The 16,968-nt window shown below is 32.8% G+C and overlaps 1 protein-coding gene across 1 annotated transcript; it reads right to left on the bottom strand.

Moving 5' to 3' along the window:
* Positions 1-302: 302 nt before the first annotated feature.
* Positions 303-4,725, bottom strand: LOC145630320 (monocopper oxidase-like protein SKS1). The gene is made up of 9 exons (XM_081682571.1): positions 4,543-4,725; positions 3,856-3,965; positions 3,096-3,366; positions 2,871-3,009; positions 2,202-2,568; positions 1,719-2,087; positions 1,573-1,651; positions 750-949; positions 303-656 (listed from the first exon to the last, which is right to left on the bottom strand). The coding sequence occupies exons 1-9, from the start codon at positions 4,687-4,689 to the stop codon at positions 566-568; spliced, it is 1,773 nt and encodes a 590-aa protein (XP_081538697.1). The 5' UTR covers positions 4,690-4,725; the 3' UTR covers positions 303-565.
* Between the last annotated feature and the right edge of the window lie 12,243 nt (positions 4,726-16,968).

Below are 16,968 nucleotides of genomic sequence, written 5' to 3' on the forward strand. Positions count from 1 at the left end.
AAATGTTCAAAAGTATAGTCGTGGTGCACCTATTTCTAGGTGAACCATGATGCACATAATACTAATTGGGGTTGGACAGAGGCATTCACTATTCTTAATAAATTGGGCCATCCGCAAGCACAGAGGGCTTTAGGGTGTTCTGGACCATGGACGGATGGACCTAACAGCCCACTAATTCTGTAATTAGACCAATTTGGGTCAATTATACCCTTTTTTTTCATTATTTTACTATGTGAAAAAGAAAAATAGAAAATCAAGCCAAACAAAAAAGGAAGGAAGGAGGATGAAAAAACTCTTGCCAATATAAAACTAAACTGTGTTAGTAGAATTTTAATGGTATTATCAAATAGCTTAAGCTTAGCTTATCGCCATCGAACTACATCAAATCAACACTTGAAGGAAACGCCCTAGCTAAGGGCTGTTTTTACAGTTGGAGAAGCTACACCAATGCCGCTTTCGGCCTCAAATATCAACACACTAAACACATCAAAACTCTGTTACTATTTTATGAGACTTTCATGTGCCTATCTATGGAAGACAAAAACACTATAAATAATAAAATGTTCTAGTGCAAATCCACAAGAGCAACCAAGACGACCACCAGCATTATCGCAACCAACTTCATGTTTCCATTGATCGATGGTGCCCGATTTTCCCTGTACAAAAGATATCAGCAAGGATAAGTAAACAAGTATACAATGCAAAGTAGTAAACAAAAGCTAAAATAAGTGCCAGTGTTTGGAATTTACTTCGTCTGTAAGCTGGCCAGAGCACCACAGTATCTAACATTATCAGGGGGAGCAAATAGGGTGCCCTTATCTTCATGGTTGACAAGCTTTATGTATGTTTCTTGGCCCAGATACCACCTATCAAGGTTTTCTGTTCTGATATTCCACGTCCCTGGATTGTCGAGATAGATAAGCACAGCTGTCCAAGCCCCGGGATAGACCTGTGACCAAGAAAATACAGCTAGTATCAAATACTCTATAAATTACATATCAAGAAAATGATATCATAATCATATTTATTAAACAGATTTTGATAAAGTCTCAGCAAGAAGAAAAAAATCGATCCCTGCAACTTCAAAATATACAGCTATCATCAATGTCACAATGGGTTGCGTTGGGTTGGAGGACGAACATTTTCCACATGATAACTAATATCACTGCATTTCTTCATTTAGCTAGTAAAAGAGTGATAATAATTTTCTTTGATTGAAAGTACTTAACTACGTATCCCAAGGGTGGAAATATTTTCCTTTTCAGAAAGGAAAAAAAATGAGGCGTGTTCTTCTCTATCCTCCACTTTCTCCTCCTCCTCTTCCCCCTTCTATTTTCCCATTTCTCTCCAACATTTTGTTTAACAAAATATAATAACCACATACTTATTGATTTATACAGAATATGTTTTTTACATTGTATTGAATATAAAGTTTAGTTCAATATGTTTTCTTGAAGCCTTTGAACCAGATACAACCTTACAATATCAAGAAGTAAATTGTTTTCCAGATACAGGGGAAAAAAAAAAATTGTAAACAAAACAAAAGATATTGGAGGAATAATCTCTGCAAACCTGTACAGTGCAGCGATAAATAGCATCCCAATTGTTATAGCTACCACGCCTGTCCTCAGTCCATACACCATAATCCATCCTGCAATACACCTAGTAAGTCTCTTTAAGCATTCATGTAATAGGGCTCAGCAATAGACAAATCTTACCCAACAACATAGAACGAAAATCCATCCACATGAAAGGTCTGCATCACTGTATCATTGTTCTGAAATATAATTTCAGCAAATCCTTTAAATGTGCCGTTGATAATTGAGTGGTCTAACCGATGATGTCCTGTCAGCGGCTTGCTGGGGAAATCAAGCTTGTAGTCGCCCTTCAAATCCTTCAAGTCAGCCAGCAATATTGGAGTGACAGGTTTCAGAAAAGAAATGCCATTAAGAGTTGCACCATATTTCTTTCCATCGATAACTGTTGGTGGCAAACTCTGAAAAATATAAGTCTGTGTCACATTGATGGTCCCATAATGGAAAGAGCCTTGTGGATTAGGACGAGCTCCACTCGCAGATCCATTTTGCCTGCTCATAAGTATGCGACAGAAAAGCACATTCAATACTACAAGAAAATCTCTCGTTCATTATAATTTGCAAATATTGCAACCTAGTGGTGAATCATGATTGATGAGAACTTACCTGATAGATCTTGCCTGGTTCATAGACCAAGTCTTGTCGTAAAAATCGTTAGGGGGATCAGGGAGAGGGCCAGCAGCTTGTCCTTGAGAATTGGAATAGTGCAGAATTCCTACACCAGTGACTCGCTCCCATTGAGATTCATTCTGAAACCTAGCACTTGCTACAATGTAATAATCACTGCTAGCATTCTGATCCATTGTTACAAGAAATGAATATGACTGGCCAACATGGATGTCAAAGTTGCTGTAGTTTGTTTGCGTTGTGTAATATCCTTCAGTTTCAACCAACTTCAAAATGTGATTTTGAATTCTGAAGTTCAAACTGGTTGAGATTCCAATATTATGTACTCGTAATCGGTACGTTTTGCCTGCATACACTCAACAATTGTATACTTAATACTTCGAAATAAAGTGCCAAAAGTTAAACAATTGTATACTTAATACTTCGACTAAGAATCAGCAGATATAGAGAGTGATATTAACAAACGACCTGGGCATGGATGAGTCATAGCATATAATCCTAGTGTTGCCTACAAAACAGTTCATCTCCAACATACATTTACTAAACATTAAATTTAAAGAGCAACTCTTAAATGATATTTTTTTCCCCAAGGATGTAGACATATCCTACACTGAAAGACAAGAAAGTGACATCATTACATGACCATACCTGGCTCAACTGGAATGTTCTCATACTCAATACCACCAGGAACAAGGGTGGTGTTATATTGATAAGGTCCTTTTCCATTGATAAGAACCCCATCAGGTATTCCCAAATCCTTCCCGGCTTTTAAGACTTCCCTCAGTTCCTAGTGCAGATGAATAACTATACATTAGCATACATACTAAAATTAACTTTTGTATGGCAATAGCCGCAATACAATCCAGAAGCTACCTTATAGTCTCTGGTATACCAATCCCCAATCATGAGAACAATATCGCCATCTGGTTTAGGGAAAGGTAGAGGAATGACACTCCTGTTGCCAATCTTAAAGGGGCCAAACCCTCCAGAAGCCCTTTGAAAGTGAGTAGATGGGTGGTAAAAGAAGCTTCCAATCTGGTCCTTGACCTGGAATTGGTATGTGAAATTCCCTTTGGGAGGAATAGGACAGTTTGTTGCACTCACACCATCTTGCCAAGGATTATCCCGCATTTGAATCCCATTCCTGTAGTAACCATTAATCTCATAAACTATTAGCTTTCACTGTCAAACTAATATATCGAGAGGCAACATGATCTTCTTTTTTGATTAAACTATACACCGTATTATATATACTTGTATACTTTTTGAGATAATCCTAGGCATGATTATTAATAAAATTCAAATGGTCACTGGAACTGAAACAGACAGGTAAAATTCACATTTGAAGGAATGACACACTTTGTTCTACACATTCCGTCGTGCCAAGAATTATCCTATTTTAAAACCCATTCCTTTGGCAAGCATAAATCTCATACACTAATAGTTTTCACTTCTAAGCTAATTCATTGAAGGAATAACTCATAAAACATCTCATTTCAAAATGCAATGTAAAGTGTTAGAAGCAAGGATAAATATAGATTCTCTATCTCCAATGTTCAAAATTCCGAAAATACATTAGTTGGACCAACCAATAAATAATAGAAATCTCAAAACTTGTTAAGACAAAACCTACCAATTAACCAGAAGATCTTCATCTAATTTATTTTTCACATCGATAACAAGATTGTTATTGGTCACGGCTTCCACTATAGGCCCCGGAAACTGATCATTGACCACTATAACCTGCGTTTACAAGCATATTTATTCATTATTCACCTAACAATATTCATATCAGAGATTCCACCAAAAGTACATACATTAAATTAAAGTACAAAATCAATTGAATATTCATAGTCATCATAAATCAATCATTTGTTTGATTCATCAACAATTGAAATCCTAATCAATACTAAATCTCAACAAATTAACAATCATCCTGATATTCTGAGATTAACAATCAAACCCATGTACATTGTACTACTGTCACTAACTGATTCAGTAAAAAAATCAGAAAAAAAAAAAATTAATCCGAGAAATAATAAACCCTTCTTCTAAATTCAAGGAAAACAAAAAATAACCTAAAAATTATTCAGAATATATAAAAACAAACCCAATAAATAAAAAATACCCCAGAAACAGAACAAGTCCCAAAATAAAAACCTAAATAAATACTACCAAAAACACCATGAAAGTCGATTAATTTGGGGATAAAAAATGAATAAGCAAATCAAATAAAACCCAGAAAAACCCACATACATATCAAAATCCCAAAACAACAAAACAGAGGAAAAAATGGAGATTGGATTAAAAAGGAAAAAACCTGTTGAGAAACACCCAATGGAGAAAGGTTTTTAAAAGAGTAAACAAAATTATAGGTAACCGTAGGATCGCCAGCCAAACAGGGTCTTATGATTAACCCAGTAAAGCACACAAAACCCAGTAAAATTAGCTTCAAAATCGCCGCCATTGATGAACTCTTTTGAACTTCTCACACTTTCTGAAAATGGGGTTTTAAGAATCTAACACTTTCTCTTTCTAATTCAACGATGCATTTATTTCATGGTGAATTAAGAGAGAGAGAGTTAAGCTGTTTTAGAGAGAGGAAGAAAATTGAAAGGCAGAAGGAAGAAAAACAAAACGGCTCCCCTTTTTTCTGTGTGAAATTTCCAACGTCTACTTTTTCTCTCTCCTCCTCTTTGTTTGTTAGTGTGGTTGTTCTTGTTCCTCTTTGAAAGAGTGAAGAAAATAAAATGTGACAACTACAAAGATATACACAACTTAACAAATCAAATCGCCTCTAGTTTATTTGATTTCATTGAATCACTTCTTTAAGGAAATAAAATAGAATGATCTATTTCCATATATGAGATGATTACCATATTATATAACGCGTCTTTTAGTGGCTTAATCAGTTGATGTGTTTCTTTTGTTAATTCCTTGTAAACGTAGTGATACGATTAAATGAGATGTCAAAAATGTACACGTATAAGTATATAACCGACCACAACTCTCGTGGCTTTTATTTTTTGGTAAGGTATGTTAAGCATAAAAATAATGAAAAGTAACTCGTATTTTAAGTAATTGATTATTTGATTGGAGTACACCTCAAAAAAAAAGAAAAAGGTATTGATGGAGTCATTAAACAAATAAAAGGAACTTTTAATCTTTTATCAATTATAGGAAGGATGAGTACTTTGGCAAAAAAAAACAAGGGGAGATAGAGATTTGAGATCCAACCTTGATAAGGAATCAAAGTGGATTCGATTCAAAACCTTGGTATAAAATCAAAGTGAGGATTGTATGAAATCAAAGTTGATTTATGTTGTCTTTACTTTGAGGTGTGAATCTTGATTAATGCAAAGGCTTTTTTATTGAGGGAGTTAGGTCTTACTTCGTTTTTATTTTCATCTATGTTTTCGTGAGAAAGTGAGAAATCAAATTTTATTTTGGTGAGAAAGTATGAGAAGTCAAATTTTCTCATTTGATGACGTCAAATCATTATCACCCTATCAATTGATATCCAAATTTTATGTATGAGGAGAACAATCAAATTTGATTATATACTAATACAATAGTGATTCACAAAGATTAGAGTGTTGTACGTTTAAATGATTGGCATCATAAAGTTCAATGAACTTCAATTATTCTCCCAAATATTAAGATATATATAAAAGATTATGAATCTTATCTCATACAGTAACATTTTAAGGAACCATTGATTATTACTTATCCTCTTAAGTCAAAAGTCTAATGAATAATGACTAGAAATTAGGAATGATAATACACTTAATCGTGCATATCGATTAATAACACAAATTAATAAAGGGTAATGTTATACAAAAATGTAATATACATAATACCTTGGCCCTATTTGGGAGAAAGCAGAAAGCTGAAACTGATTGAGCTAGCTGATTTTGACTAGCTAATTTTATTAACTGATTTGACTAACTTATTGTATTAACTGATTATATAAAAGTGTTTGATAAATAGCTGATAACTTAAAGGTGATTGAGTATGTGAAATGACCAATAAGCTAATTGTGGGGTAGGTAGTTTAGGTAGGATTTTAAATTAAATGAGGTTATAAGTGTCATTTCACAATAATTAATGAATAAGCTAATTGAAAAGGCTTCTAAAATGAGCTTTTTCAAAAAGAGCTTATTTAGTGGAATAAGCTTTTTCAATAAGCTTACTACCAAACACTTGTATTAGCTTGTTTGACACTAGTTAATCAGCAAGTTAGTCAAATAAGCTAATGGCCCTGTTTGGGAGAAAGCTGAAAGCTTAAGCTGATTGAGTTAGCTGATTTTGACTAGCTGATTTTATTAACTGATTTGACTAACTTATTGTATTAACTGATTATATAAAAGTGTTTGGTAAATAGCTGATAGCTTAAAGGTGATTGAGTATGTGAAATGACCAATAAGCTAATTGTGAGGTAGGTAGTTTAGATAGGATTTTAAATAAAATGAGGTTATAAGTGTCATTTCACAATAATTAATGAATAAGCTAATTGAAAAAGCTCCTAAAATGAGCTTTTTCAAAAAGAGCTTATTTAGTGGAATAAGCTCTTTCAATAAGCTTATTACCAAACACTTGTATTAGCTTGTTTGACTAGTCAATCAGCTAAAGTTAGTCAAATAAGCTAATATACCTCCAATAAGCTAACTACCAAACAGGGTCAATATACCCCCAATAAGCTTACTACTAAACAGGGCCTTTATCGATAATTTACGAGTAAATGAGAGATTTATACTCCGTATTTATTATTGTGTATGTTACTTTACTACGGAGTAATAATTTATAAATCATCAGAATATTGCATCAAAAAAAAAAAATATATCATCAGAATAATACAGTATGAGATTAAATGTTATTTACTCATAATTTGTCATTTATTTAAGAGAATTGACCGGTATCTGCAGGAGAAATTCTGTTTGATTAGATTTTCTGAAAAGCGTCACATGAGAGATTTATCTTTAGTTTCTCCACATGATGCGCTGAATGTGGCCCACACTATGGCCCATATTGTACTTGTGAGAGCTAAATGAGTTGTGATTTGCTAGTTATGGCCCACAAATCCACAATTTAAATTTGTATTTTGTACAACATATTGTTTCTTTACAATTTGACACCATTTGCATAGTTGTAATCCTCTGAAATCAACCGATTGGTGATCCAAAAAAAAAACTGAAGTATTTAAACCACTCTAAACAATCTTAGTACTCCCTCTGTCTTTAAGACTCTAAGCATAATTAGGAGAACAGTTACATGAAATTAATTAAAGGTGGATGAACAAGATTTGGTATAATGTTAAGTCGTTTTAATTCTATGTAAACAATAAGGTTAAATTGTTAAATTTGTTGAAACATGATTTTATCATACAATAACTATCATTTTAAATTTTTGATTGAGTTAAACATCTAACAAGTTATCAAGAGTCAGCGTGATAAAAAGATTATGAGTTTAAGCACAGGAGTGCTACACTAACATGTGAGATTGTGAGGTACATGTGCTTAGTAGACTAGCAGTACGCACGCAAGAACTACACACAACTACACAAGCCGACAAGAAGCATTATATATTGATTGTTCCTAATAATAGTTATCCATGAACAAAACAAGTATCTCGAGCAACGAAGCATAGTTTCATTTATCCGTTCTAAACACAACGATTCTAAGAGTTTAACAAATCCTTTGTTTTTCTCAAGTAGATTTTCCTTCCTAGAAAATCTCATACTATATATTTTACATGCTAATTCCCATGTTATTAAATTAAGAAGCTAACATGGTGTACAACTCTAAAACTCCCTTAATTCTAGCAGCAATTGGCTCCACTAATGTCCTGCCAAAAGACTATTGTGTCTCAAATGAGTCAAATTAGATATAATTCATTATTCAACTAATTAATTAACCTTAATCTTAGAAGCATCTATAACAAAATGTAGCTATCAGAAACCAACACATTTAATAATGCACTAGTACTTTAGCAGTAGTTGAGGATTTGGTGACATTTTTTTTTTTTTTAATATATGTCTATATCAAATATTTAATTATGTGATTCTATTATTTGCAACATTCCGTGTTACATCAAATTATTAGTATCACTTTATTACTAACACTACCATTAGTAGTGGGTTTATATTATACAAGTAGGTTTTATGTACCTTAACTACCTTCTGAAGTAGGTTAAGGCCGGTTAAGGGAGTTGTTACTTTACTAGCTATAAGCTTAATGAAAATGGGATCTTTGAAATTTGCAAGCTTGCAACATAGCAAAGTTTAGATTGGAGTCTTTACTACAACTTCTTTGAAGATTAAGAAAACTTGCCTAAATAACTCTATACAACACGACCTATATGATCTAATCTATTAATACTCGTATATACTTGTATGAGTGAATGACTGATATGAATCAACAACAAACTCGAATTTTACCCTAGTCAATGCAAGTAACTCATCAATCAAATTTGCCCAACTCATAAAACCAAACAATTTATTTTCCCAACTATATATAGGTATGCCCAATTTGAGAGTGAGGGTTGGGATAGCTCAAGTGGTTCGAGCTCCCCTCTGGTAATTTTGGAATCGATTCTAATATTTATAGTATCCAAAATCAGGTCTGGCTCTAAGGAGGTGGTGCAACTTGCAACAACACATGATCCAAAACTACTTAGGGCCTCAAGTTAGTACCTCTTAAAGAAATTGTTGCTATTAAATGTTAGTAAAAGTGTTGTGGTTTAGTGGTAAATGCGGATCACTACGATAAATGTGAACATATTGCCATTACAAGTCACCCATTAATAGAAGGTGTTTCTATGAGAATATGTCAATTGTCAAATAGACAAATAGCTACTAGATTATTGATTAATTTAATGGAGCAACCATTATGCACATAGTCATAATATTCATCTTTAGTTGTGCACCTAAGCTTTATACATAGTGGTTTACTAATTGGAAACTAAATTACTGCACTAGTAATTTATTCTTTAAGATAGGTAATGCTCTTCAAATTGGTAGGTATGCATTAATCATCATTACTATATTTAAACAAAATGATGGAAGTGACTTTCTTAGAAAAGCCTAGTGACTTATTTCTAATTGTGAACAAATATAGTTGGGTTTTTAATTATTCTTCTCCTTTCTTGATTTTTCTTACTTTAGTATCCAACAACGTTTTTTAAGAAGTTTTGAAAATGCATCACCTCTTTAGAAATTGTAATTAACAATTTATGGTTGATTTCTTTTCTTTTCTTTTTTTTTTAAAATATGCATACTGTTATTCATTGCGTTAACTTAAGTGATTACTTTTTTCAAAAAAAAAAAATAATAAAATAAAAATTAGTGATTACTTGATACGTCGTACAGTGTAACAACAAAAAACGGACATAATCTTTAGCTCTTCAAGATGTTATACTTCCTCCGTTTTTAAATACTTGCTCCATTTTTCTATGCGCGGAGTTTTAGAAGAAATTGACAAAAATAATAAAATAGGAAGGTAGTAGGGTAGGGAAAGAATAAAAAAATGTAAAAAGCAAAAGTAGTTGAGAGAATTGGAAGAGAGATAATATGAAATTAGTAACATATGATTTATGTTGGGTCGAGATAATTAAGTTAAGTATTATAAAAAAATCTCAAATAAGGAAATGAAACAAGTATTTTAAAAATAACCGAAAAAGAAAAGTGAAACAAGTATTTAAAAACAGAGGATGTACCTCTACAGTATACTTTAATGTTTTTCATTTGTTTTCAGGCTCTATAATTGCTGGGCAATGGGTTGAAGCTTTAACGCAAAAGATCTTGCTAGACATTAAATGGGGTGAAAGTCATTGTTTTATTGTAACAAATTGCTTAAACTTGATAGGCCCATTATCTGAAGAGGTGAAATAGGTCGGGTTAATTTTCGAAATCGGACACCGAGTCCTAGCAAGAGCTTGTTTCAAATGACACAAGGGCCATGTGGTGCTTGCCTGTTCGGTACAGGTGACAGACTCGTAGTCAATGCCTCGTTGGCATTCAACATGACATGTCACAAGGTATAGCTCAACCCGACAGGGGAAGGGGTAACGAGGGATGTTATGCATGTAGAAATACATAACAAGGACTATTCATGTAATTACATATAAGTATGAGAGTGATATCATTGGATGATCAAATAATACCACTAAACATACGGTAATACTATATATGCATATAGTGTTATACTTCGTATATGCGTTCAATTTTACTAAATTTATGTATAATTAGTATCACTGAAGATTCAATATAAGCTTACAGTGGAACAATCAACATATGTTCCCCCATCACGTGAGACAATCTGACCAAAAAATAGGCGGGGTTCACCTACATAACTCTCTCTTCCTATCTCTCTCCTCTTTTCTCTCACTATCATGTGTTTTTAGAATATTTTAATCACTATTATGTATTTACAAATACATAACATTTCTCCCTTTAAAATTTCTCAAAATTAGAATTATCAATGCCAACTTTTATTAGGGGTCATAAAATTTATAAGTATTGTACTATTAATTTTGAACCATGTTCTTATTCCTAATACACACCATACTTAGCACGTAAACGGAAGCATATAATCAATAATTTCTCATAGAAATTATTAGAGTATCTTAGTTAGGAGTCGTTTAAATTGGTTAATAAAAAATACTTCGTACTATTGAATTTAGATCAGAGTTCATACACTTGTAAAATTAAAATTTGTTTGATCTTACATCTCAAACACATTTTAACAACATAATTTTTTAAACTTTCTAATTGTATCGCATAAACTGCCATATAATTTCCTATCGGAAAACTAGAAAAAAACATTAAATAAAATTTTAAAAAATGATAAAACTAATAATAAATATTAGAGGCTAATCTAAAAAAAATTAAGACCTGTTTTGATTTATAAATTGAGTTGAACTGAAATGAACAGAAATTAAGCTGAAGAGAACAAGTTCTTAGATGTATAATGAAAAATTTACTATATACATTCTAGAAAAATCTTGAATGTAGTAGAAAACTCAAGAGATGTTGTATCAATAATGATTTTCTAAAATATCAAAGATGTGTGATAAAGATATCTAGAATTATGTAATACTCTTATTAAACAAATGTAAATTAATCTAGACAAAGGGAACAAGTACTATAAATAAAAAAAACTCCTTATATTATTGATAGAAATTAAAGGTTCTATAAGGTGGTGAAAGACTTGAGCTCTTACAAATTAGATAATATCTATAAGTAAGTCCCCATCAAACACATTGTTATACACTTTATAAAGAAATTTATGAAATCATTACACATAAACTGAGTGTAAGCTGATTACAGTACCATAAACGACGACACGAAAACAACATGATCGATAAGAAACCAAAAAATAATGAATTGCAATTGAATACCCTGATAGTTGATGACTTCGATTTTGACGGAATGACGGGTGGTGATAATTGGTAAACAGTGGAGTTTTTTTAAATTCTATCATTCCACTATTCTATTAAATCCCATTTAGATTATTTTATCATTTTCCCTCTTACTTTAAACCCAATTTAAATTATTTTTATTTCTCTCTTACTTTAACGCTCATTTAAATAATGAGTAAATTATTACCTCATTCATAATATTATATTATATTAGTCTTGTAAAAGGTGAACTGTGTATTAAATGATATGAGTTAATCACCCAATAAATGAGACTCAAACAATAGTAATATCATGCCACCAAAGAATTAATGAAAAATAAAGATGAAATGTAATGATATCACTAAAAATAAAAATTTTGATGATAGATTTAAAATCATGTTCACTATTTGCCTTTAATTTTGGGCATTTATTGTGACGTTGAAAAAAAGAAATGTACCGGTGGTGTTAACTCCAATTTTTGCAATTCTTTGTTGAAAAGCAAGTGAATGAAAATTCAAAGAATTGTTGATCAATATTCGGGAGGCGTAGCGGTAGATTCACTGGAGGAAGGTAGGATATTCAAAAACATCATTTCTCAATTTGTTTAAGTAGATATTTGGTGGGAAAAATGTTATTTGATTTATATGTTTCTCAATTTTTATAATTTTGTAACTTATATAAAACAAATTTAATTCAATACTTTACCACATCCCAAGCCTCAAATTACATGTATCATTTAACTTTTTACTATTTTATAGAACAAATATATACTCAGTACAAATATATTCATTATTTTTTTGGAAAATTTTATTCTAATAATCCAACCTTTGCATGGTCTTATTTTATTAATCCGACTTTTCGATTTTCCTCAATAATCCAAGGTTTGGGGATGTCTTAGTCTATTAGGACAAACTGGTTACTTGACCTAAAATTGTAGGTCATCTGCCACATGTTGAATTTCTATTTGTCTGATTTTTTATAATTATTTTTTTTTTACAATTTTTTTTTTTTTTTTTTTTTTTTTTGTTTTTTTCCTTTCTTCTTCCTCCCTTCCAAGTTCCAACCTCCATGAATGCAGCACCACCACCCCTTCCCCTCCAAAATCCAACCACCACCACCACTCCCTCCCCTCCAAAAACCGACCACCACACCTTCCCCTCAGAAATCTGACCACCCCATCCCTTTGTTGGGGATTTTGTGTTTAACACAGGTCACAAAGAAAGCAAATGAAATAAATCGGTAAAATCTTCGAGGCATGAACGGGATCACTTTCCCAAAAGTATAATTCCAACCCTATACTACAACCGGGTTTCACGGAAATTTACTTAGGAGATACAACGAAGAACAATTGCAATCACAAGTAGGATGATTACAATTCAATTTATAAAAGCTTTTGGATTTATGATGATGATAAAAATATTGCAATTGATTTTCTCAAGAAAGAAAAGTAAAGAAAACAACTTTTCCTCTTCAAAAAGATACTGACACATATGTTCCTATGAACATATTTATATCAAAACACAAGAAACCAAAAGCCACAAAGAAAAATTGCCATCAACGACTACAAATAACCGTCATTGAACAACCAGCCTACACACGCGCCTGATCGGACTGCTGCCGCTCGATCGGGCGGATTGGAGTGACAGAAATGGGTTGCTCTCGTGCCCTATCGAGCGGTGGTGGCCCGATCGGGCGAGAAACCCATCAATTTGAATCACCGTTCTCGCGCCCTATCGGGCGGTGGTTGCCCGATCGGGCGGCTGAGAAGGTTTTCAGATACACCCTCTCGCGCCCGGTCGGGCGACCACCACCCATACCAGGCGGCTGACCGGGCACATAGAGGGCTGCAAATCAAGCTTCTTTCGTAAGCCATCCTTCCTTCACCATTGTTCTTATTTTCTTTTGCTTTAATATTCTTATATAATTAAATTACATCACCTTTGCCTAAGTAAATTAATTATTAACTTGTCATTTTGTCTCCAATTCTCAAAATTATTCAACAATCCTCCCCCATTTTGAGAATTAAACTAGACTCATTGCAAAAACATCATCATCACAAAACAATCTTATGCATAAATGAAAGTGTACATAGACTTGAACTCCCACTTAGTGCAATATACAATTCAAGAATCCGTATCCATTTGGTATCGTAAAACGTTTGAACCAAAAGCAACACATTTGGAAACTTGAAGATATTACACACACAAGATTAATTACTTAAATACATATTAGCTTGACACTATAAGCCATGTGTCCATATCTATTCATAAGTACATCAAAGCTATGCCCCAATAGCTTCTTGAAGCGGCTAAACTTCGTACTTATATAGGTAGACTTCCAAACATGCTCTCGTGCCGAGCAATATATCAGGAATTCTATTAAGTTAAAACAACCTCTTTTCATCACAGTAAAACCGGAACTTAACCTTGGATGAATAAACAAGTTCCCAATCATCAAATAAGAGAATTGATCTCATTGAACTTAAGACCCAACGTCTTATTGGGCGTTAAGTTGAGATTCTTCTAATTGTGATTACAATGGGGCTCCAATCTAAAATGATTGTCATCCTTTTATTAACATCTCTAACCCATGCTTTTTAAAGTAACTAGCGAGATAAAACTTCGTACGAAAATAAACAATAGTTTTTACACTATCCTTATTAAGTCCTTGAATGTAATAATACCTTACACCAATATTTCTTAACTCACCATATTATAGACTTGGCTATATGCCTTAGCCAAAAATTACATTGTTTTCACAATCCATCACTGTTAGTGATATTGGCTTTTGCAACAAAGAAATCTCATCATGCATTAAAACCCTCAACCATTCTACTTCTTTACCAGCGGAATGTAATGCAATGAGCTCCAATGTCTTATACAAAGCACAATGCAAGTTAATTTGCTTCTTTGATGCCCATTACATGACACCTCCCCCATATGGAAATACCCATCCACTTGTGAATGAACAATCACTATTTGAGATCCAACTTGCATCCGAATATCCTTCAATAACCGAAGGATACCCATTAAACCACAAGCCATAATCCATGATTTTCAACAAGTACTACAACAAACAATAAACCGTTTTCCAACATAGCAATAACATAGCATTCTAGAATTACTAGTGAGCCTATTCAATTGACCAATCACATAAGCGATATTCGCCCACTTACATAGTTTTTGTTTGATACATGCATATATACCCTTTTGTAACCAAGAGTATAAACTCATAATCACAAAGAGATTATCATTATCCATATAACTTAAATAAATTTCACAAACAATATCAACAAACACTTAATTATACTGCTATCACCATAGAGGCATAAAATAACATCAATAATTAAATTAAACATTGATATAATCAATTACAATAATTTTAAAACAAATTCCCCATGTCATAGACCATGACACTTAATTATTGCATACCTTTATTCTATTTCACCATAGAAAATTCATTATTATTAATTAATCAACCATTCTTAACATATAACTCATAACCCTCTAAACCAAGGAATTATATATTCATGATTAATTCACTATAACTACAACACAATTTATCATTGCAGTTTCATTATTCTATTATACCATAGATTAATAACTTGAATCAAATTAATCATCAATTTAACATATGTCATTAACTTTTATATCAAGACAACAAGGCACTAATAAACCTAATAATTATAACATATTAATCACAAGATTACACTTGCCATGATATACAATACCATCACATCACAAAGTGACATATACCTTTGTCAATAATTAAATGACTACTTGATTTAATTCATGCATGTAAGCATACAATCACAAAACCGAAAACAAGGCCATTCAACCTTTCATGAATAAGTACCATGAGTAACACATTATTAGACCATACATTATTCATCATACATGAGTAACTGCTATAAATAATTGCCATAAATGAAACAACATCATTTAGGCCATACAAAGTACAAACCATCAATTGACAACCCATCACCCATGTAACAAGATGAAATAATACATACTTTGTATAACAAATAATCATGGCTATTAAACCGTCCATTTATAGCAAGAATTAACCTTCTAGCAAATATATTAACAATACCCAGAAAAACATCTTAAGTATCTTATTATCAATGTAAAAATAAACAGTAATTCACACCCATTTCATGAACTATAATAATACTTAGTTCATCCATTAACAATGTCAAATTACATGGTTTTAACCAACCATCATGATTTTAACAATCATTTTTAATGGGTATAATTACAAGACAACATATCTCTAATAATAATCAAGACATAATCTATAAACTTAGATTAATTAAACATGTCAAGAATTAACCATAGAGATAAATAATCAAACATATAAATATATATATTAATCACAAATAAGAAACCTCTTACTTGAATGGAGTGACTTTAATCATATAACTGACTAGAGAAAACCTTCCATCAAACCTTTTTCCTTGTAATTCCACAAGAAATATCACCATCTTCGTTTCTATCTCCATACCAAGATCTTCACCCTCGAACTTGTTCAATTTCTGGAAATTCGTCATCATACCCTTCACATTTGCCATCTTTGTAGAAATTATACTTTTGGATTGTTGGGGATTTTGTGTTTAACAAGGGTTACAAATAAAGCAAATGAAATAAACCGGTAAAATCTTCAAGGCGTGAACGGGATCACTTTCCCAATAGTATAATTCCAACCCTATACTACAACCGGGTTTCACTGAAATTTACTTAGGAGATACAACGAAGAACAATTGCAATTACAGGTAGGATGATTACAATTCAATGTATAAAAGCTTTTGGATTTATGATGATGATAAAAATATTGCAATTGATTTTCTCAAGAAAGAAAAGTAAAGAAAACAACTTTTCCTCTTCAGTGGTTGCCCGATCGGCCCGGGCGGCTGAGAAGGTTTTCAGATACACCCTCTCGCGCCCGGTCGGGCGACCACCACCCATACCGGGCGGCTGACCGGCACATAGAGGGCTGCAAATCAAGCTTCTTTCGTAAGCCATCCTTCCTTCACCATTGTTCTTATTTTCTTTTGCTTTAATATTCTTATATAATTAAATTACATCACCTTTGCCTAAGTAAATTAATTATTAACTTGTCATTTTGTCTCCAATTCTCAAAATTATTCAACAACCTTTGCCTATAAAATCCGACCACCGTAACCCCTCCCCTCATAAAGCCGACCACCCATAGCCCTCCCCTCCAAAATCCGACCACCCATAGCCGGTTCCTTTTAAAATTCGACCACCCTAACCCCCTCTCTCAAAAATTCGACCACCCTAACCCCCTCCATCCTGAAATTCGTGGGCCATGGAGGGGTTCGTCGGGATGGG

Source organism: Chenopodium album, chromosome 5, assembly GCF_948465745.1.
Source record: "Chenopodium album chromosome 5, dcCheAlbu1.1, whole genome shotgun sequence".
Lineage (NCBI taxonomy): Eukaryota > Viridiplantae > Streptophyta > Magnoliopsida > Caryophyllales > Amaranthaceae > Chenopodium > Chenopodium album.

Bases quoted from the DNA above. Each gene is read 5' to 3' on its own strand.
- LOC145630320 (XM_081682571.1), bottom strand. From the start codon at position 4,689: ATGGCGGCGATTTTGAAGCTAATTTTACTGGGTTTTGTGTGCTTTACT. The intron at 950-1,572 runs GTTTGCAGAGAT...TCTTGGTCACAG, and splicing joins TTTATCGCTGCACTGTACAG to GTCTATCCCGGGGCTTGGAC. The intron at 657-749 runs GTAAATTCCAAA...TCTTTTGTACAG, and splicing joins CTGGCCAGCTTACAGACGAA to GGAAAATCGGGCACCATCGA.